We start from the raw sequence: 23,419 nt of genomic DNA, 5'->3' as shown, positions 1-23,419 counted from the left end.
TTGCTGCAGAAACCCACTCAAACAACACCAGCTCAGGATTCCTCAATGTCAGCCCTATGGACATTTGGGGGCAGGTAATTCTTTGTTGTACATTGTAGGATGACAGCAGCATCTTTGGCCTCTACCCTCTAGATGCCAGTAGTGCTTTCCCAGTATGAGAAGCAAAAATGTGCCCAGACATTTCCAAATATTTTAGGAAGTACAAAATCACCTTGGGGAGGACGACTATGTCTGGATGAATCATGAATTGAAATGAGCTTGGGGAGTGAGTCTTCAGCATGTGTACTCACTGGCAGCTATTTTTCTTATAAGTATAATTTATAGTTACTAAAATGTATCTTTTTAACCCTTAGAAATCTCTTTTCTAATCAACCATAATGTTAATTAAAGCCCTTCAGATAATCTGAATGATAGCTCCTAAATTTCATCTAAGAAAAAAAAAAAAGATATTTTAAGGAGGCAACTCATTTACCGCTAAACCCTATACCATGGAACCTGAGAACATATTGAAACATTACAGTTGGCAATTAATTGTAATTGGACAATTACTCCTATTCTGGTAGATATTTTTAAGTTAGATTTTCACCCTAATATAATAACCCATGGAAAGTGTGATATTACTCATCTATTCAATGAGAATAGAGCCAGGAAAGTATAGTGGTCAAGTGTAAACTCTAGAGTTCACATCTCTCCTGAATACTTATCAACTTTGACATTTCTTAATGTTTTCAGCCTTTGTTTTTTCCCTTGTAAAATAACAATAATAACAATATTATCTTCTATATTGCTTTTGTAGTTTGGTAAAAATGAGCAATAAATTTTAGTGAAATTTTATATTTAACCCATTTGGTAATTAAATACTTATTTCAGAAAATAAAAAAAAAATCATCAAAACCATTAAGATGTATTCATGTATTTTTGAAAAATGTGCCAGGTATGGATTAAATAAAAAGAAATATAGTGTAGGTATATGCATTCTGTGTAGGAAAGGAGGTTCTAATTATACCCTGAAGAATTGTTACCCTGGGTGGTACATTCTATCAGAAAATAACTAAACTCTGTACAGTGAAGAAAAGGCTAAAGTTGCACCAAAAAATGCATGTGTTTCCTTATGAATGGAGAATATTTAAAGTTGCACACATGTGGATATTAGAGTGGATACATCATGTTCAATAGAATAAAGAATTGGTTTGCATCAAGATCACTGTCTTTTAACAAAATCAAATTTCCACCATGACTAAATAAAATCCCTGAAGATACTATGGTGTAATTAAGTGGAAACTCCATGAAAGCTCTTTTCATTAGCATACTTATACTATTAGTTATCCTATAAGCATGTTAATTTAATTGAAAATTAAGTTAGGAATTTGAACAGCTCAAGTTATTTTGAAAGATGGATCTAAAGGGTCAGTAAAATGATTATTTAAATTTATTATTAATGTAAATAATGCCATCATTTTTATTTATGCTGATATATTTAAATATGTTATTTTATTAAGGTTTAAAGAGAATGAAGGGTATAAGTAATCAAGCGAAAACAAGAATGACTTGCCTGACACTAAATCAATAAAAATAAATAGGGGTATTCACCTCCATGAATCATCAAGGCAAGGGCAGAAATAATTTATGGTGCAGAAGCTCTAATGAGCCCATCCACGCTCTCTGTGACCTGAGCTTTTAGGTCACTAAACTTATTAAAGAAGTTTCCATCAACACACAAAGAAGTTTGCAAAACTCAACTAACTATATGATGAAATATGAAAGGGACTCACTGGATCAATGGTGTGGACTATTATAAAGCTTTCATGGTGATTTAGTTTTGATAAAATGTATGAGGAATTTGGAAGAGTCTCTTTCCTTTCAGGAGAAGGCAATGGCACCCCACTCCAGTACTCTTGCCTGGAGAATCCCAGGGACAGGGGGAGCCTGGTGGGCTGCCGTCTATGGGGTCACACAGAGTCGGACACGACTGAAGTGACCTAGCAGCAGCAACAGCAGCATTCCTTGCAGATGAGCATAAGTTAGCCTTAGAAATAGCCAAACAGAAGGAATAATAGGAGGTATTTTAATGGTGATAAATTTACAAAAAGGTTTAAGTTTTTTTATTGGTATGTAGCAGAATATCCACAAACATAGAGTACATAAGTAAATTTGGAGAAAAACATCAACAGTTTATTGGAGAAAAACATCAGCAGTTTATTGTTTCTCACTATTCTGTGGGTTTACTGGTTTCAGCCAAGTGGGTCTGCTCCACATGGCATTGGCAAGGGTCATTCGCTTGACTTCCTCATTAAGATGGGCTGGAGATTTCAGGAAGGCTATATTCACATTGTTGGTTTGTTGGTTCAACTCCTTGTGACCCCTCATACATATGTAGACCTCTTAAAGGCCAGGCACAGAACTGGTAAAATGTTAGCTCTGCCATGTTCTGGTAACCAGAGCAACCACAAGTCTTGTTCAGATTTAAGGGAAAATGTATGGATTATATATCTTGAAAGATTAAGCAACCTACATATGTAGGGAGAGAAAAAAATTAATGTGTCCGTCTTTGGAAACTATCTGCTACAAGTAGTGATTATTGTTCAGTTGCTAAGTTGTGTTAGACTCCTTTGCGATCACATGGACAGAAGCACACCAGGCTTCTCTGTCCTCCACTGTCTCACAGTTTGCTCTAATTCATGTCCATTGAGGTGGTGATGCTGTCTAACCATTTCATCCTCTGCCGCCCACTTATCCTTTTGCCTTCAATCTTTCCCAGCACCAAGATATTTTCCAAATAGTGGTAGTGCTCTATAGATCTAAAAAAATCAAGCACAAACTTCTGTTTTAAAATCAGTTTGTCTTAAGTAAAATAGAGTAAGTATGTAATAATGGCTGACATATGAGAGGTTATATGCTTTTCAAAAAAAAAAAAAACGGTACTATTTGAGTGCGCATCTTGAAGATGAAGAAGTTGATAGGTTAAATAACTTATCAAATTGCATACTGATAAATGTAATATTATTCATATTCAGGAAGAATTAGAGTTGGGATTTTAAACCAAGTGGTTTGACTCTAGTGCCTATAAAGCCTAACTGTATGATAAAATGCTCAAAACTTTATTTTCCCAAAATTCACATATTCAACAATATGTATTATGAACCTAATGCTGTTCCAGATATTGTTCTGGTACTTGGGCTATATAGTAGTAGGTAAAATAAGGTTTTACATGCACGGAGTTGATGTTCAAATGGGAGGAAACAACCAAAGCAAGAGTACTTAATGTGTTGGGTGGTACAAATTGCTACAAAGAAAGCTTCAAGTGTGGTTGGGGATGGAGAGTGAGTTGTCAGACAAGGTCTTAGTGACTCTGTTGTTCAGAATTCAGTCATGCCCAACTCTTTCTGACCCCATGGACTGCAGCATGTCAGGCTTCCAAGTCTTTCACCATCTTCTGGAGCTTGCTCAAACTCGTGTCCTTTGAGTCGGTGATGCCACCAACCATCTTGTCCTCTGTTGTCCCCTTCTCCTCCTGCCTTCAATCTTTCCCAGCATCAGGGTCTTTTCTAATGAGTTGGCTCTTTTCATCAGGTGACCAAAGTATTGGAGCTTCAGCTTCAGCATCAGTCCTTCTAATGAATATTCAGGACTGATTTCCTTTAGGATGGACTGGTTTGATCTCCTTGCAGTCCAAGGGACTCTCAAGAGTCTTCTCCAATACCACAGTTCAAAAGCATCAATTCTTTGGCACTCAGCTTTCTTAAATAGTCCAACTCTCACATCCATACATGACTACTGGAAAAACCGTAGCTTTGACTAGACATCTAGAACCTTTGTTAGCAAAGTGATGTCTGCTTTTTAATATGCTATCTAGGTTTGTCATAGCTTTCTTCAAAGGAGCAACTTTCTTTCAATTTCATGGCTGCAGTCACCATCTGCCATGACTTTGGAGCCCAAGAAAATAAAGCCTGTCACTGTTTCCATTGTTTTCCCATCTATTTGCCATGATGTAATGGGAATGGGTGACATGATCTTAGTTTTTTGAATCTTTAGTTTTAAACCACCTTTTTCACCCTCTTCTTTCAACTTCATCAAGAGACTCTTAGTTCTTCTTCACTTTCTGCCATAAGGGTGGTGTCATCTGCATATCTGAGGGTATGTATATTTCTCCCAGCAATCTTGATTCCAGCTTGTGCTTTATACAGCCTGACAGTTTGCATGATGTACTCTATATATCAGTTAAATAAGCAGGGTGACAATATGCAGCCTTGATGTACTCCTTTCCCAATTTGGAACCAGTGGGTTGCTCCATGTCCGGTTCTAACTGTTGATTCTTGACCTGCATACAGGTTTCTCAGGAGGCAGGTAAGGTGGTCCAGTATTCTCATCTCTTGAAGAATTTTTCACAGTTTGTTATGATCCATACAGTCTAGTTCTTTGTCTAAAAGACTTTAACATAGTCAATGAAACAAAAGGAGATATTCTTCTGGAATTTTCTTGCCTTTTCTATGATCCGAGGGATGCTGTCCATTTGATCTCTGGTTCTTCTGCCTTTTCTAAATTCAGCTTGAACATCTGGAAGATTTCAGTATACATGCTATTGAAGCCTAGCTTGAAGAATTTTGAGCATTACTTTGCTCGTATGTGAAATGAGTGTAATTGTGTGGCAGTTGGAACATTATTTGGCATTGCCTCTCTTTGGGATTGCAATGAAAACAACTTTTCCAGTCCTGTGGCCACTGCTGATTTTTCTAAATTGACTGGCATATTGAGTGCAGCACTTTCACAGTATCATCTTTTAGGATTTGAAATAGCTCAGCTGGAATTCCATCACCTCCACTAGCTTTTTTCATGGTGGTCCTTCCTAAGGCCCACTTGACTTTGTACTCCAAGATGTCTGGCTCTAGGTAAGTGATCACACCATTGTGGTTATCTGGGTCATTCAGATCTTTTTTGTTTAGTTCTTCTGTGTATTCTTTCGACCTTTTCTTAACCTCTGTCTGCTTCTGTTTGGTCCATACCATTTCTGTCCTTTATTGTGCCCATCTTTGTATGAAATGTTCCTTGGTATCTCTATTTTTCTTGAAGAGACCTAGTCTTTCCCATTCTGTTTTTTTGCATTGATCACTGAGGAAGGCTTTCTTATCTCTCCTTGCTATCTTTTGGAAATCTGCATACAGATAGGTATATCTTTCCTTTTCTCCTTTGCCTTTTGCTTCTCTTCTTTGCTCAGCTATTTGTAATTCATACACAGATAACTGTTTTGCCTTTTTTCATTTCTTTTTCTTGGGGTTGGTTTTCATCACTGCCTTCTACAATGTTACAAACCTCAGTCCATAGTTCTTCAGACACTCTGTCTATCAGATCTAATCCCTTGAATTTCTCTGTTACTTCCACTGTATAATCATAAAGGATTTGATTTAGGTCATACAATTGCACTCATCTCACATGCTAGTAAAGTCATGCTCAAAATTATCCAAACCAGGCTTCAACAATATGTGAACTGTGAACTTCCAGATGTTCAAGCAGGTTTTAGAAAAGGCAGAGGCACCAGAGATCAAATTGCCAACATCTGCTGGATCATGGAGAAAGCAAGAGAGTTCCAGAAAAACATCTATTTCTGCTTCATTGACTATGCCAAAGCTTCTGACTGTGTGGATCACAATAAACTGTGGAACATTCTGAAAGAGATGGGAATCCCAGACCACCTGACCTGCCTCTTGAGAAACCTTTATGCAGGTCAGGAAGCACTGGTTAGAACTGGACATGGAACAACAGACTGGTTCCAAATAGGAAAAGGAGTACGTCAAGGTTGTATATTGTCACCCTGCTTATTTAATTTCTATGCAGAGTACATCATGGGCTGGAAGAAGCACAAGCTGGAATCAAGATTGCCGGGAGAAATATCAATAACCTCAGATATGCAGATGACACCACCCTTATGGCAGAAAGTGAAGAGGAACTCAAAAGCCTCTTGATGAAAGTGAAAGAGGAGAGTGAAAAGGTTGGCTTGAAGCTCAACATTCAGAAAACAAAGATCGTGGCATCTGGTCCCATCACTTCATGGGAAATAGACAGGGAAACAGTGGAAACAGTGTCAGACTTTATTTTTCTGGGCTCCAAAATCACTGCAGATACTGATTGCAGCCATGAAATTAAAAGACGCTTACTCCTTGGAAGGAAAGTTATGACCAACCTAGATAGCATATTAAAAAGCAGAGACATTACTTTGCCAACAAAGGTCCGTCTAGTCAAGGCTATGGTTTTTCCCGTGGTCATGTATGGATATGAGAGTTGGACTGTGAAGAAAGCTGATCGCCGAAGAATTGATGCTTTTGAACTGTGGTGCTGGAGAAGACTCTTGAGAGTCCCTTGTACTGCAAGGAGATCCAACCAGCCCATTCTAAAGGAGATCAATCCTGGGTGTTCATTGGAAGGACTGATGCTAAAGCTGAAACTACAATACTTTGGCCACCTCATGTGACGAGTTGACTCACTGGAAAAGACCCTGATGCTGGGAGGGCTTGGGGGCGGGAGGAGAAGGGGATGACAGAGAATGAGGTGGCTGGATGGCATCACCGACTCGATGGACATGAGTTTGAGTGAACTCTGGGAGTTGATGATGGACAGGGAGGCCTGGAGTTCTGTGATTAATGGGGTCACGAAGAGTCAGACACGACTGAGCGACTGAACTGAACTGAACTGATACCTGAATAACCTAGTGGTTTCTCCTACTTTCGTCAATTTAAGTCTGAATTTTGCATTGGGCATTCATGATCTGAGTTACAGTTAGCTCCAGGTCTTGTTTTTGCTGACTGTTGAGAACTTCTCCATCTTCAGCTGCAAAGAATATAATCAATCTGATTTCGGTATTGACCATCTGGTGTTGTCCACATGTAGAGTCATCTCTTGTGTTGTTGGAAGAGAGTGTTTGCTCTGATCAGTGAGTCTCTTGGCAAAACTCTGTTAGCCTTTGCCCTGCTTCATTCCGTGCTCCAAGGCCAAATTTGCCTGTTACTCCAGGTGTTTCTTGACTTCCTACTATTGCATTCCAGTCCCCTATAATGAAAAGGACATCTTCTTTTTGTGTTAGTTCTAGAAGGTCTTGAGTGTCTTCACAGAATCATTCAACTTCAGCTTCTTTGGCATTAGTGGTTGGGGCATAGACTTGGATTACTGTGATATTGAATGATTTGCCTTGGAAACAAAGATCATTCTGTTGTTTTTGAGTTGTACCGAAGTACTGCATTTTGGACTCTTTTGTTGCTATGTGGGTTACTCCATTTCTTCTAAAGGATTCTTGCCAATAGTAGTAGATATAATGGTCATCTGAATTAAATTCGCCCATTCCAGTCCATTTCAGTTCACTGATTTCTAAGATATTCACTCTTGCCATCTCTTGTTTGACCACTTCCAATTTACCTTGATTCATGGACCTAACATTCCAGGTTCCTCTGCAATATTGTTCTTTATAGCATCAGGCTTTACTTTTACCACCAGACTCATTTCATAATGGGGCTTTGTTTCTATTTGGCTCAGACTCTTCATTCCTTTAGGAGCTGTTTCTCTGCTCGTCTCCAGTAGCATATTGGACACCTACTTACCTGAAATATTCACAGTCAGTGTCATATCTTTTTGCCTTTTTATACTGTTAATGGGATTCTCAAGGCAAGAATGGTGAAGTAGTTTGCCATTCCCTTCTCCAGTGAATGTCAGAACTCTCCACCATGACCCTTCCATCTTGGGTCTCCCTACACGGCATGGCTCATTGTTTCATTGAGTTGGGCAAGGTTGTGGTCCATATGGTCACTTTGGTTAGTTTCCTGTGATTGTGGTTTTCATTCTGTCTGCCCTCTGATAGATGAGGATAAGAGGCTTGTGCAACCTTCCCGATGGGAGGGACTGGCTGTTGGGAAAACTGGGTCTTCTTTTGTTGGGCAATGCCAAGCTCAGTAAATCTTTAAAACTTCTTTCTGCTGATGGGTGGGATTTGTTCCTTCCCTGTAGTTTGACCTGAGGCCAAACTATGGTAGGGATAATGGCTGTAATGGCAACCTCCTTCAAAAGGACTCAGACCAGCAGGGACTTAGCAACTTTAGAAACAATAAAACAGCAATTTTCCTCACTACCTGAACTTTAGGAGCATTTTGGGCTATAAAGTACAGAATATAGGAGAAGTCCCAAATTATAGTTTTAATTATCTAATGACCCATTATACATTGCATTAAATACCATTATGTTTAATGATTTATTCACTGATTCAATAACATTATGCGTACAAATTAGAAACAGAGTGGAGTAAGACAAATCCTCAGACCTGAGGATTTTATAATCCAGTATTTTACCCAACCACATGATGATAACAATATAAATAGTGTTTGTTTCTATTTAAGTATCCCTTAAATATTATAAATCTACTAAAGAAAATTAAGCGCAAATCTCATTTTAAAATTAGTTTATTATCCAAGTAAAATAAATAGGAATATGTAAACAGGATTGGTAAAATGTGAGGGCTTCCTATTTGCTAAAAATAGTGATATGTATTTTACGTGTTTTATGTATGTTATCTTATTTTGTTCTCATGGAAGTCTAAGAGACAGTCACTTTTATTTCTCATTTTACAAAGAAGAAAACTGTGGGTAAAGAAGTTAAATACTTTTCTCAAGGTCATACAACTGGCAGAGTTTGGATTTGAACCTGAATTCTTCTCAACTCATATTTTTAATTGTTGTGATGATGATCAAAGCGCAAATTATGGTCTCCACATTAGAATCTTCAGAGTTTCTTGTTAAAAAAGCAGATTTTCAAGACTTATCCCCGACCTGTGACTCAGACTGCATGGAGTCCACTGAAATTCAGTGATTACTTTGTTTGAGAATCACTTCATTTGCTAAGCTGCCTCTCTTTCCACTAATGGAAACCCACCTCTGATTGTATAAATGTAAAGTAAAATTTCTGTTGCAAATCTGTAGTGATAACAGTCTGGAAGATAATTTCCTCAGGAATATATTATTGATGAGACTGTAATAAGCCTGTGGGGTAATGGACGGATGTATTAATTGAACTGGGGAAGGCTTGTGGTTCATTGGTATCACAGGATCTCCATAGTTTCTGATCTGGATGCACTCACTTATTTTAATAATTTCTGTGTTTATGTGTGTGTGTGAAAGATGCTAGGCTTATGTGGCTGCTAGGTAGAGAAATTAGGTCCTATGTTGTACTTGACAACATTAGAATTGTTTTGATCATTTTTACTGAGCAAAGGCAATTCTTTAAATTCAGAACTTCTCAGAAAATGAATTCTATGATTATGTATAAGTTTAAACCTTTCAGATTTTGACAGTGAAAGTGGAAGGCTTTCCAAAACATCCTAAGGGAATTATTTCACGTAGAGATGTGGAAAAATTTCTTTCAAAAAAAAAGAGATTTCCAAAGAACTACATGGCACAGTACTTTAAACTACTAGAAAAATTCCAGATTGCCTTGCCAATTGGAGAAGAATATTTACTGGTTCCAAGCAGGTAAGCCAAAACTTAAAAATTTAATTACCCTATGGAAATTTACAATATATTCTTTTAGTTGTGAAAGTAACTTTGGTCTATGATGAATGTAATATTTTTTTTCTTCTTCTTGTGTAAACTTTGTACTGAAGTATAACATTTTCTTCTGATGAAAACTACATTTGACGTTTTAAAGATGTAAATGACTGATTATATATATATATATAATTATTTGATTTGACAATGCTCAGTTTATTTAAGAAAGGTGGAGATTAGAGTGTGTGTGTTTGTGTTGCTGTGTACGTTTGTTTCTTATATGATATTTAAGGAGTTATTAGGCAGATTCTGGAGAAATGGTGAGTTTTCAATAGAGTCTTTAAATAATTTATGACTGAATTTTCAGAGGATATGGCCAACACAGTGGAGGCCTAAATTCTAGCCCTGCGTTATAAAAATTTTTCTTACTGCCTTATAAAACCTGGGAAATATTATAAAGTAAATGACATTGAAAAGTGCAAATCGTACTGATTGATGGATGGTAACTAATTCTAAACACACATATACACTTGATTCTAGGACATATGTATGAAGTTTTATATAATCCATTTACTTGTTATACATAACTAACTATAATAATTTATTTATAATGTAAATAGAATTACTGAAAAACTTTTATACATCACTTTATCTGAGCATGATTTGAACATTAAATTTTGAAGTACGAAGAGTATGTAGCGAAATAACATTACTAAAAAATAAAATTGCTTAGAATATTTATTATCATCAGTTCATTGATTTCAAGTAGTGAAGCACTCTGGTCAATATGGTTGGCCATTTTCTGAAGCTATATAATGATAGTGTGCTTTTATTTTTAGTTTGTCTGACCACAGGCCTGTAATAGAGCTTCCCCATTGTGAGAACTCTGAAATTATCATCCGACTGTATGAAATGCCTTATTTTCCAATGGGCTTTTGGTCAAGATTAATCAATCGGTTGCTTGAAATTTCACCTTACATGCTTTCAGGAAGAGGTATGTATTTAATGAAGAATTAATATTTGGAGAAGTTAGCTGGAAAGCATATTAAAATTAATATGTCATTTTTCTTGGAGGATCCTGCTGTGATTTATGTCGGAGAGTGTTTTGCCTACGTTCTCCTCTAGGAGTTTTATAGAATCTGGTCTTACATTTAGCTCTCTAATCCATTTTCAGTTTATTTTGGTGTATGGTGTTAGAAAGTGTTCTAGTTTCATTCTTTTACAAGTGGCTGACCAGTTTTCCCAGCACCACTTGTTAAAGAGACTGTCTTTTCTTCATTTTATATTCTTGCCTCCTTTGTCAAAGATAAGGTGTCCATAGGTGCGTGGATTTATCTCTGGGCTTTCTATTTTGTTCCATTGATCTATATTTCTGTCTTTATGCCAGTACCATGCTGTCTCAATGACTGTGGCTTTGTAGTAGAGCTTGAAGTCCGGCAGATTAATTCCCCCAGTTCCATTCTTCTTCCTCAAGATTGCTTTGGCTATTCGAGGCTTTTTGTATTTCCATACAAATTGTGAGATTATTTGTTCTAGTTCTGTGAAAAATATTGTTGGTAGCTTGATAGGGATTGCATTGAAGGTATAAATTACTTTGGGTGGTATGCTCATTTTTACAATATTTATTCTTCCAATCCACGAACACAGTATATTTCTCCATCTGGGACCCACCTCCCAGAATATTGGAAATAAAAGCAAAAATAAACAAATGGGACCTAATTAAAATCACAAGCTTCTGCACAGGAAAGGAAACTATAAGCAAGGTGAAAAGACAGCCTTCGGAATGTGAGAAAATAATAGCAAATGAAGCAACTGAGAAAGGATTAATCTCCAAAATATACAAGCAGCTCCTGCAGCTCAATTCCAGAAAAATAAATGACCCAATCAAAAAATGGGCCAAAGAACTAAACAGACAATTCTCCAAAGACATAAAGATGGCTAACAAACACATGAAAAAATGCTCAACATCCCTCATAATCAGAGAAATGCAAATCAAAACCACAATGAGATACCATTTCACACCAGTCAGAATGGCTGCTATCCAAAAGTCTACATGCAATAAATGCTGGAGAGGGTGTGGAGAAAAGGGAACCCTCTTACACTGTTGGTGGGAATGCAAACTAGTACAGCCACTATGGAGAACAGTGTGGAGATTCCTCAAAAAACTGGAAATAGAACTGCCATATGATCCAGCAGTCGCACTCCTGGGCATACACACCGAGGAAACCAGAATTGAAAGAGACACATGTACTCCAATGTTCATTGCAGCACTGTTTATAATAGCCAGGACATGGAAGCAACCTAGATGTCCATCTGCAGACGAATGGATTAGAAAGCTTTGGTATATATACACAATGGAGTATTACTCAGCCATTAAAAAGAATTCATTTGAATCAGTTCTAATGAGGTGGATGAAACTAGAGCCTATTATACAGAGTGAAGTAAGCCAGAAAGAAAAACACCAATACAGTATACTAACACATATATATGGAATTTAGAAAGATGCAAATGATAACCCTGTATACGAGACAGCAAAAGAGACACAGATGTATAGAACAGTCTTTGGGACTCTGTGGGAGAGGGTGAGGGTGGGATGATTTGGGAGAATGGCATTGAAACATGTATATTATCATATGTGAAACGAATCGCCAGTTCAGGGTCGATGCATGTTACAGGATGCTCGGGGCTGGTGTGCGGGGATGACCCAGAGGGAGGATAACGGGAGGAGGGAGGTGGGAGGGGGGTTTGGAAGGGGGAACTCATGTATACCCGGGGCGAATTCATGTCAATGTATGGCAAAACCAACCAATATAATATTGTAAAATAATTAGCCTCCAATAAAAATAAAAATTAAAAAAAAAGTTATGGGAACCTGCTTATGATTCTCTTTTTCATCTATTACATATGTTAAACTGCTTGACCATGAACCTGAAATCTGTCTTAGGTAATCTACTGGGCATCTGTTTGTTTCATATCAAAATTGAGTATAAAATATTTAATATTATATTTAAAGGATAACATATCATTAACAATTCCAGTACTTTCCTTCAAAACAAATACATCTCTATTACTGTCACTTGTAGTAGGTGCAGTGATTTTTTTCCCCTACAGTTTATGGAACTACAAATAATAGCTATATTTGGGTTCATTTAAATTTCTTTCAGAACGAGCACTTCGCCCAAACAGAATGTATTGGCGACAAGGCATCTACTTGAATTGGTCTCCTGAAGCTTACTGCTTGGTAGGATCTGAAGTTTTAGATCATCACCCAGAGAGTTTCTTAAAAATTACAGTTCCCTCTTGTAGAAAAGGTAAGGAAATTAATTCAAACCCAGATTGTACCACTAAAGAAATCTAAACTTTTTAAAAAATCTCTCTAGTTCTTCTTTTCAGTTTGTGACAGGATCAGGTTCAGCTAGGATGTTGATCAAGTTTTCTTTGGATTACATAGGCTGTATTCTTTTGGGCCAAGTTGTGGACCACATTGATTCTCTCATGGAAGAGTGGTTTCCTGGATTATTGGAGATTGATATTTGTGGTGAAGGAGAAACTCTGCTGAAGAAATGGGCATTATATAGTTTTAATGATGGTGAAGAGCATCAAAAAATATTGCTTGACAACTTGATGAAGAAAGCAGAAGAAGGTATGTATGTGTTGACACAACTTACAAATTTTTTAAGTGATCCTTTCAATATTTGCAAAGTGAGTTTTGAAATAAATGTAAAAATTGATTGATTTTATTTATAAGGGATAAGTTAGAGGACACTACATTCAATTATAGTTAACAGTTCAGAAAAATATATTTGTTGCCGTAAGATCTTATACTCTAGACTCAGAAAAAATGTCGGTGTGAGAGTTAGAATACTGGCTACTGAGCAATGTTATGTCATCTGTGAAGTGAGATTACTAACCAGAACTATGCCATTCAATTGTTATGAAGATTAAAATAGATGATACATGGAATAACTTAGTAATGTCAGCCATATGCTGTGTTCCATGAATGCTGTGAAAGTAAAGAATATATAATTTCCTAGTCATATATCAATAGCCTAGCAGTTCTGAGTTCTACTTTCTAGTGAGTGAACCTAGGAATGAGTTTTTAAACTTCCAAATAGATAGTAACTCAACTTTTAAAACATTTTCAAATTTTCTAGAGAAAAATAAGATTGGAAAGTGAACCTAAGAGTACTTGGAAAGCATGGACAATATGTGATTATTTCTGTGAATCAAAAGGACAAATTTATGTACAATCTTAAAGGTTTATCTTTAAAAAAATGTTTTATGTACTTCTCAGGAGACCTCCTAGTAAATCCAGATCAACCAAGGCTCACAATTCCAATATCTCAGATTGCTCCTGATTTGATTTTGGCTGATCTGCCTAGAAATATTATGTTGAATAATGATGAACTGGAATTTGAACAAGCTCCAGAGTTTCTCTTAGGTAACTGTTTTTGTTGGTTTGAGAATAAAAATTAGGGTACGGTTTTTATTTATAATTTAGCAAATATTCACATATAATTAAATTGTCAGTTTTTAGTGTCTTCATATATTTTTATAATGTTTTCCCTTTGGGATAATATATTTTAAATAATGTGTTACAAATCTGGAATTTGCTTTGCTCACACACATTTGTATGCTAGGTTCCACCTCTGTGAAAGCACAGGTATTTATGAAACACGTCCTTGCATTTGTTTTAACTGTTTGATTGTCAGTGATAGGTAAGGCAGTTAGGAAATTTTCAGAGGAGTAATTCAGCCATTTTCCAGCTGCAGAAACAATAAATAAAGGAGGAACACCTCTATGCAGTGATAGTGGCAGTTATGTTATTCCATATAACAATCATAAATTTTCATTAAAATAGTCACAGTAACCAATTTGGGTTTAAAAATTCAAAAGCATTAGATTGGTGATGTACTCAAGTTCTAAATATTCCCATGAGTCCTTGGGAACTGAGAAGAGTATTGGATTTATTTAATGTAAAGTATTTAAAGACAATTCTGACTTTATAGAGTATTTGTTGCTGTTATGAATATTTACATTTAATTTTAATTAAATTTTCACAGAGAGGATGATTAAAATATATGCCAGAATATTAATATTATTAATAAACCAAGTCTAAAATTTGGTATATGACATGTAGGAGTAAATAAACTCCTTTGTACCTTTATTTTTTACATTGATTGGGAAATTTAGGATGATTTTAAATACCTTAGAACTCTGGAATGAATATATTAGTACTAGTAGGTTAACGCAAAATGCTGAGTTGTCAACACTGAATCTTAGATCTTATCCAACACCAAACTTGACTTGTGATTAGAAAGATACAGGCAAGTACCAGGCATGCTATTTTCTTTCTCTGAAAGAGTCTCAAGTCATCACATACAACTCTCCCAAATATACCTCTTTACTGCACTAAAAGATGTGTTTTGGATTAATGGACACATTTTGAGCAATGTTATGTAGAAGTGTTCAAAAAGTTCATTTTTTGAAACACCTGTGTTTTTTCCCAATTTTATTGAGGCGTAATTGACATATAGCACTGTATAAGTTTAAGGTGTACAGTGTAATAACTTCACATATATATGGTGAAATGATTACCACAGTAACTTTATTAACATCTATCCTTGCATATATTAATATATAAAAAATAAAAATAAAAAAATTTTTGTTCTGATGAGAACTCTTAGTATTTACTCTCTTAACAACTTCCATATATATTATATAGCACTGTTAACTATAGTAATCATATTGTACATGATACATTCCTAGTATTTATTTACCGTATAACTGGAAGTTTGTACATTTTGACTACCTTCAAAAGCACCTATGTTTTATACTCTTATTTAGCAGATAGGTTGGGCCCCGGTGGCTCAGACAATAAAGAATCCACCTGTAATGCAGGAGACCTGGGTTCAATCCCTGGGTTGGGAAGATCCCTTGGAGAAAGGAATGGCTCCTCACTCCAGTATTCTTGCCTGGAGAATTCCATGGACAGAGGAGCCTGGTGGGCTACAGTCCATGGGGTCACAAAGAGTTGTACATGACTGAGTGACTTTCACTTCACACACAATTCACGCAGTTGTTCACAAACATTTTACAATCAGAGAGGTACTGATTGAGCTGCAGGAGAAACAAGAGCTCTGTAAATCATGGCATACAAGGAGATGGAGGTCTGAAGATAGAAAGCATGTCTAAGAAATTTTGGCTATTCCAGCTTGCTAGATCGGTTGTTCTTAACCCTGGTGGTTTATGCTGTTACCAGCAGAGTTAAAAGAAAAGAAAATCCTGATGAACGGTACCTCCTGGGATTGATTAGGTCAGAATCTTTGAGGATAGATTCAGGCTTTCCTATGTTCAAAAAGCTCTTCGGATGTACTGTGAAGGCAAATCTAGGAGAACTACTGGCCCAGAGTCTAGAGAGTGAGAGTAGGAAGAAGTAGAACCAGGAGGAGAATCACAAAGGGAACTTGGGGCTGCAGTATGAATATGAACTTGATTTTGGATTTCATTTGGTAGACAATGTAGTATGATTTGGTTTTGAGCAAGAGAATGACATAATCAAAATGTAATTACAGAGCTAATTTTTCAGGAGAGAGAGAATGAGTTAGGGGTAATGAAGTCATGAGGCCCCCACGTGCAGGCAGAAAGCATGAAGGTACCAAGAGGGTGCAGCTGTAGTGGAAGTGGAAAGGGAGGCTTGGGCATAAGAGAGGCAGCGCAGGAGAGCTGGTCAGCTGTGGGGCTGTCATGAGGCACATTATCTTATGAAGAATGAGATAATTTTTTGGTTTTTGACTCCAGAATGACCACAAAAAGAGTTTTGTTTTTATCAGATATATGAAAGTTTGGATAAAAGCTATTTTGGAGAAAAGATGATGAATGTGACTTTTGATGGAATACAGTTGAGATTCAGAAGAGCACGCCAGTGCTTATCTCCAACACAGAGCAGTAAATATAGGGTAGAGTTCAGGTGGTAGCTGGGACTATAGATTTGAATGTGAAAATTCTCTACATACAGAGATAGATGAAGTTAGGGAATGCATGAGGTAATTGAGTAGGAAGTGTGTAAAAGGAAGACAGAAAGGCTGGAGACAAAATCTTTAGTTGCATCTTGGTTCCTGGAGTAGAAGGAAGAGCAGACATTAAAGAAGACTTGATTCAGTGAAACTCGTGGGTCAGATTTCTCTTCAAAATGGATATAATTACAAAAGATACAATTTATTGAGTTTTTCTGCTTGCACAGATTAACCCAAGTGCTTTGTACTTTCTTTTTGAAAGGTGACGGCAGTTTTGGATCTGTTTATCGAGCAGCCTATGAAGGAGAAGAAGTGGCTGTGAAGATTTTTAATAAACATACATCACTTAGGCTGTTAAGACAAGTAAGAAATGCAACAATATTATACATTAAATAATACATTGTTAATCTTCTGGAACCCTTGTTTGGCACATGCTTGTATTGACCCTGTTTTCAAAGATGAGTTTCCTTATAAAATCCCACTTTTGTCCTTTCCTTATGGAGTGAAATAGGTTTGTTTTGTTTCTCTTGTTGAAAAACAAACAAAATATTCTGAGAATTCTTGTTCCAGGCTTCACAAGTCCAAGGGAAAAGAGGGCACCTCTTGCATTTTGCAAGGGAACCAAAATCCATACAACAGTAGTCCATTGGAAAACTTCTCCTGGACTCAGTTAAGTCACATGTTCTTTTTTCAGCAAGCACCAATATTCAGGGCAGTGCTGTTGCTTACTGGCTTAGGCCTGTGTTGTTGAACTAGTCACTGTGGTAATGAACAGGGTATTTTTTTAAAAATTCTCCTTTTTCCCTAAAACTGGGATTGGAGTCAGTTCAGTTCAGTCACTCAGTCGTGTCCGACTCTGCGACCCCATGGACTGCAGTATTCAGTCCGTGATGGACTGATTGGAATCAGTTCCCCTTAAACTGATTGGAATTAGTTCCCCTTAAAGTTCATCAGCTGTTTAGGTGAGGGTTGGGTGCCACAGTAAAAGTCCAGGATACTCTTAGGAAGAATGAAAGTTGATTGAATGCATAACCAAGGTAGTCACTCGATTGCCCTTTCTTGTTTTGAATACTGGTGGGGATTTATTTCTTTTTTTCTGAGTCTTTCCCAACAGTAGGGATGAGTGAGAGAGACACAGTGAAGATAGATAAAATCCAGTGTGGACCACCAGAACTCTTACACCAGAACTCAACTGTATTTTTGAGTCTATTCATTCTTATTTTTCTTGATTTATTAAAAAAAATTGTGCCTATATCTGAATATAAATAACTAATGTAAACAAAAAGTACAGTTGCAATATATTAGTTACTCTGAATAATGAAAAAATTTCATGTCTGTGTAAAATGTCCTGGAATAATTTTAATTATTAGTACCAAAAGTTACACAGTAGCTCTAGAAATAAACTAGTAAACATTTTATATATAATATTTTGTAAGTCAGTGAATCAAATCTGGGCACAATCTCTTTTCTGTCTGTAGGCAGTTTGTTGTATAAATTGATTTTTCAGTCTTGATCATTAGTCTTCAACATGTTTCAAATTTTATGTAACGTGCTCAGGAAACCTTGTTGGAAATCAGAACACTAGAAAAGCATGTGGGACTGATTAATGTATGGGCAGCTAGATGAACCAAGGAAATAATAGAAATAGAAAAATAGGGTATATGTAATGTGTTTCTTTAAAAAAAAAGAAAAACACTTCAGTGCTACATTTTGAGGGTCATTCTACCTGTGGTTATGAATCAGGGCTGATCTGTTACAGTCTTTTGCTTCTTGCTGTCTGCAATCAGTGAGCTGTTTTTCTAGGATAGGAAATTTGGATTAGGCTTCTGTCTGTGCCTATGAAAGAAAACAGAGCTAAATTTACTTGTTCTCATCAATTTTAGCCAACTGAGATAATCAGACATAGAAGGAAAAAAAAAAAAAGATTTTTATCTACTCCGGAAGTATGATTGCAGTTTGAAGCCTGAGTTCTTAAAAATCTCCTCTTAGGGCACTGAGCCTTCAGCTTGCAGAATTCTTCATACTTCAGTTTCCTGATAAATACAGTTGGCACTGATACTGCCCATCTTTGAAGCTAGTTGTTAAGAAGCAGAGCTTCTGCTGAAAGCACAGTTTAAAACGTGAATTAATTTAATACCACAGAAGCTATAAATTTCAAGTATAGTTTCAGAGTAGAGTGAAATATACAGAATAATATGTGTATAGAATTCAAAAACAACCATATCATGAAAGAGATTATAAAATCTCATGTGATATGACCTAGAATCAGGATAGAGAACTCTCAGTTCCAGCTAACTTCTTGGATTAGAAAGAGGTTGTTGCACCTGGGGATTACCAGGGCTGATCACTCTGAGGAAGTAAGAGTTTTAAGCTAAGGTCTGAATGACAAGAAAACTTTAGCAATGTGAAGGTTGAAGAGATTTCTAGGCAGAGGGATCAGCAAGGGCAAATACCCTGTGGCTGGAAGGAAGGAGCTGGGTGTATGCTGGGATTGGGCTGTTGGGGATTTAATGACACAGGTGTTACGGAAAGGTGATGAACAAGGAGGAGAGAGAAAGGAGATGAGGTCTGAGAGATCAGGTCAGGCCATGAATGCTATGTAAGTGCCTGGGATCTCAATCTAAAAGTAACAGGAAGTCAATAGAGAGTTTTCAGGTGGGGGGCAATCAATGCCAGATATTTCTGTAGACTTAGATACTCTTCTCCGTAAACCTTTCTAGTCATCAAACCAGAGATAATAGGCAGGCTGTTCATCAGATGCCAAGTACAGTGGATCAGTAGTGGCTGCTCAGGGATCTGTGGCTAAGGAAGATTCAGTAGGTAAGACTGACATGAACTATTAATGTTGCCACAGTGTATGTATTGTCCCAGCATTAAACATTCTGATAAAGCAAAGCAAACAGAAAAGGAGAAGTTAAATGTTTAATTCACAGTGTAGTTGCAAAACCAGTGATTTAGTTCTGAAAACATGGAAAATATAAATAAGCTCAAAGAAGAAATGGAAAGTTTGCTGTAATCCAGTCACTCAGGGAAAACTGTTCTCCAAGTGTTGATGGACTTATGGAAGGAGGCCTTTGGGTAAGAACTGATGGTCTATTTACTCTTAAATGATTTTTGACTTTGCAGGAGCTGGTGGTGCTCTGCCACCTCCACCATCCCAGCTTAATATCTTTGCTGGCAGCTGGGATTCGTCCTCGAATGTTGGTGATGGAATTAGCCTCCAAGGGTTCCCTGGACCGCCTGCTTCAGCAAGACAAAACCAGTCTTACCAGAACGCTGCAGCACAGAATCATGCTACATGTGGCCGATGGCTTGAGGTAATTGATTAGGTCATGCTGATTTCTGTTCAGTGCATAATGAATGTGAGCCCGAACTTGCTTTCAGACTTTGAGGACAGCACTTCCCTGTAACAATGTGTACTGGTAATATTTCACAAACAATTTGAGTGTAAAACTACCATTTCCCTGTTCAGAGTTTGTAATTTCATAAAATAAGAGTAAGAAAAGCACACCTCATAACTAACAGAAGTAGAGTTTGAATCCAAAAGTCCTGCTGCAGAACCCGTGATCTTAACCATGCATTGACCTCCCTCCCCTAAAAAAATATGGGTGAGGCTTCAAAGTATCAAGGAAAGTTTCAGTTATCGTGGATAATTCTGATGAGGAGAGATGAGGTCAGATTTCAGAAAAGGGACTAGTTATTTAAGTCAGGTTGTCCTGAAAGACCATATTGTGTCTCCGAGGTACACCAGCCCTGCAGCTGGATGGTACCCAGACAGAGCCTTGGAGAGGGAACACAGCAGAGAGAAAAGGCCATGGCCTTTGGAGATAGAGACTGGAATAAATCACTGCTTAATGTACTTACTTTCCTTTGATTTTATTTCTCTAATTCTCTGTTTTTTGTATTTTAAATCTCTGATTCTCTGTTTTTTGTAGTCTCTACACGGTATCTAATACTTAATGTAGAGTGTCCTGAGTTTGTCTGTAATAATTGAAGGCATCCCAAATTAAAGTCTTGATTTCCCCCTTCTCCACCCCTCCCAACTCCAGTCAGCTTGGAGTCATCCTTCTCATGGCTGCCAGAGTGATTGTTCTAATATGGAAGCTGGATCACATCTTTCTCCTGTTATCAAACCTCTCCCACCACACTCTCTGGTCACCATGCTCAGCCACACCCCTCCTGAGGTTTCCGGAATATACCAGGGGCTGTGTACCACCTCTTCTCTCAGCCAGAAATGTCTAACCTGCAGATAGCCTCTTGACTCACTTATTTCACTCAGATTCCTCAGAATGGAAGTCCTTGACTACCTCATGTTTCTTGGGCACCTGTAGCAATTATCACTGCGTAGTATTCTTTATATTTTCAGTTTAAAAGTTTGTTTATTGTCTGTCTTTGCCACCACAATCTAAGTGCCATGACATAGGGCCTTTTCAGGTTGTTCATAGTTGTACTGCACCACCAAGAATAGCACATCCTCAATATATGTGTTGGCGTTGAGGAGAGAGGGAGGAGAGGAAGGAGGGAAGACTGCCTGCAGCGTGGTAGCCTCAAAGTGGATGCAAATTTCCTTCTCTTCCTTCACTTCTTAAATAGTGTCTATTCCTTTTGAGCAGTATCCACAAAACTTAAATACAATGGATGGTAAGGAAAACAAACATTGCTCACAAACAAAACTAAACTGCTGACATATGAGATTTAACTATTAATACTGAATAAGGAATATAATAGGAGAATAAAATAAGTAGATTCCCTTTCCTGAAAAAGCCCAGAAGCTATTGAAAAACAGATTATTAGAAGATAAGTAAAAGTCATTCAATTGTGTCCTATTCTTTGTGACCCCATGCACTGTAGCCCGCCAGACTCCTCTGTCCATGGAGTTCTCCAAGCAAGAATACTGGAGTGGCTAGCCATTCCTTTATCAGTGGATCTTCCCAAACCAGTGATCAAACCTGGGTCTCCCACACTGCAGGAAAATTCTTTGCCATCAGAGCTACCAAAAACGTGTTTCTTGCTCAGTTGTGTCTGACTCCTTGCAACCCCGTGGACTGTAACCCGACAGGCTCCTCTGCCCTTGAGATTCTCCAGGCAAAAATACTGAAATGATTTGCCTTTTCCTTCTCCAGGAGATTTTCCTAACCCAAGGATTAAACCCTGGTGTCCCGCATTGCAGGCAGATTCTTTACCATTTGAGCCACTAGGGAAGCAGATTTGGATCTGGGTTGCTGTATCTACTTTTGAACACCAGGGGGGAACCGTGTACTAAATTAATCTATGAAAGTGCAACTCTGTCTTTATTTCAAAACCTGTATTGGTCATTTTCCTTAATTTAACAAACTCCAGGTCCTGGTTTTTTCCTAAATCGTCTACATGATTCCCAAAGTACTTATTTGTGAAATGAATAATTGATTTTTAAAAAAATTCATCACTGTTTGAAAAATGGCATCTTTTATATAACTTTATCTGGTTCTTCAGTTCAGTTCAGTCTCTCAGTCATGTCTGACTCTTTGCGACCTCATGGACTGCAGCACACCAGGCTTCCCTTTCCATCACCAACTCCTGGAGCCCTCAAACTCATTCCTGTTGCATTGGTGATGCATCCAACCATCTCATCTTGTGTAGTCCCTTTCTCCTCCTGCCTTCAATCTTTCCCAGCATCAGGATCTTTTCCAATAAGTTGATTCTTCGCATCAGTTGGCCAAAGTATTGGAGTTTCAGCTTCAGCATCAGTCCTTCCAATGAATATTCAGGACAGATTTCTTTTATTGACTGGTTGGATATCCTTGCAGTCCAAGGGAATCTCAAGAGTCTTCTCCAATACCACAGTTCAAAAGCATCAATTCTTTGGTGCTCAGCTTTCTTAAATAAACCAACTCTCACATCCATACATGACTACTGGAAAAACCATAGCTTTGACTAGATGGACCTTTGTTGGAAAAGTAATGTCTCTGCTTTTTATATACTGTCTAGGTTGGTCATAGCTTTTCTTCCAAGGAGCAAGCGTCTTTTAATTTCATGGCTGCAGTCACCATCTGCAGTGATTTTGGAGCCCAAAACAAATAAAGTTTCTCACCGTTTCCATTGTTTCCCCTTCTATTTGCCATGAAGTGATGGGACTGGATGCTATGATCTTAGTTTTCGGAATGTTGAGTTTTAAGCCACCTTTTTCACGCTCCTCTTTCACTTTCATCAAGAGTCTCTTTAGTTCTTCTTCACTTTCTGCCGAAAGTGTGGTGTCATCTGAATACCTGAGGTTGTTGATATTTCTTCCAGCAATCTTGATTCCAGCTTGTGCTTCCTCTAGCCCAGTGTTTCTCATAATGTACTCTGCATATAAGTTAAATAAGCATGGTGACAATATATAGGCTTAACGTACTCCTTTTCCGATTTGGAACCAGTCTGTTGTTCCATGTCCAACTCTAAGTGTTGCTTCTTGACCTGCATACAGATTTCTTAGGAGGTAGATCAGGTGGTCTGGTATTCTAATCTCTTGAAGAATTTTCCACAGTTTGTTGTGATCCATACAGTCAAAGGCTTTGGTGTAGTCAATAAAGCAAAAGTAGATGATTTTCTGGAACTCTCTTGCTTTCTCGATGATCCAGTGGATGTTGGCAGTTTGATCTCTGGTTCTTAGAGACCTTACTTAAAATAACAAGTCCAGCAGTTTCTGATAAAGTAAATGATCTCAGCATATTTTCCTATCATTTGCCTGATTTGTTATTGGCATAATGCCAAGGTACCTTTTGGGTTCTGTGCCATAAAAGGCTAATAGATTTTAATAGCTAACAATCTTCTACCAGCAGTAATTGTATTTAAAAAACTCAGCATTAGGGTTTGTCTTACCAAATATATTTTAGCATAGAGTCATAACTACAGATCTAGAAAGAAGCA

General features: G+C 37.5%; 1 protein-coding gene across 4 annotated transcripts in view; it reads left to right on the top strand.

Annotated features, from left to right (window-relative positions):
• Positions 1-23,419, top strand: part of LRRK2 (leucine rich repeat kinase 2) — a 210,334-nt gene that overhangs the window by 124,093 nt on the left and 62,822 nt on the right. For all 4 annotated transcript variants that reach the window (XM_088836974.1, XM_055396301.2, XM_055396300.2 and 1 more), the window contains 7 exons: positions 9,313-9,500; positions 10,355-10,509; positions 12,680-12,826; positions 12,967-13,158; positions 13,810-13,956; positions 16,794-16,894; positions 19,658-19,848. In XM_088836974.1, coding sequence (XP_088693100.1) covers positions 9,313-9,500; positions 10,355-10,509; positions 12,680-12,826; positions 12,967-13,158; positions 13,810-13,956; positions 16,794-16,894; positions 19,658-19,848 — 1,121 coding nt within the window. The remainder of the gene's footprint in view (positions 1-9,312; positions 9,501-10,354; positions 10,510-12,679; positions 12,827-12,966; positions 13,159-13,809; positions 13,957-16,793; positions 16,895-19,657; positions 19,849-23,419) is intronic.

This window comes from Moschus berezovskii, chromosome 6 (genome assembly GCF_049115385.1).
Source record: "Moschus berezovskii isolate FMDL1 chromosome 6, NW_MosBer_1.0, whole genome shotgun sequence".
NCBI lineage: Eukaryota > Metazoa > Chordata > Mammalia > Artiodactyla > Moschidae > Moschus > Moschus berezovskii.
Note: the sequence above shows the minus strand (reverse complement) of the source record. Positions and strands in the feature narration are given on the sequence as shown.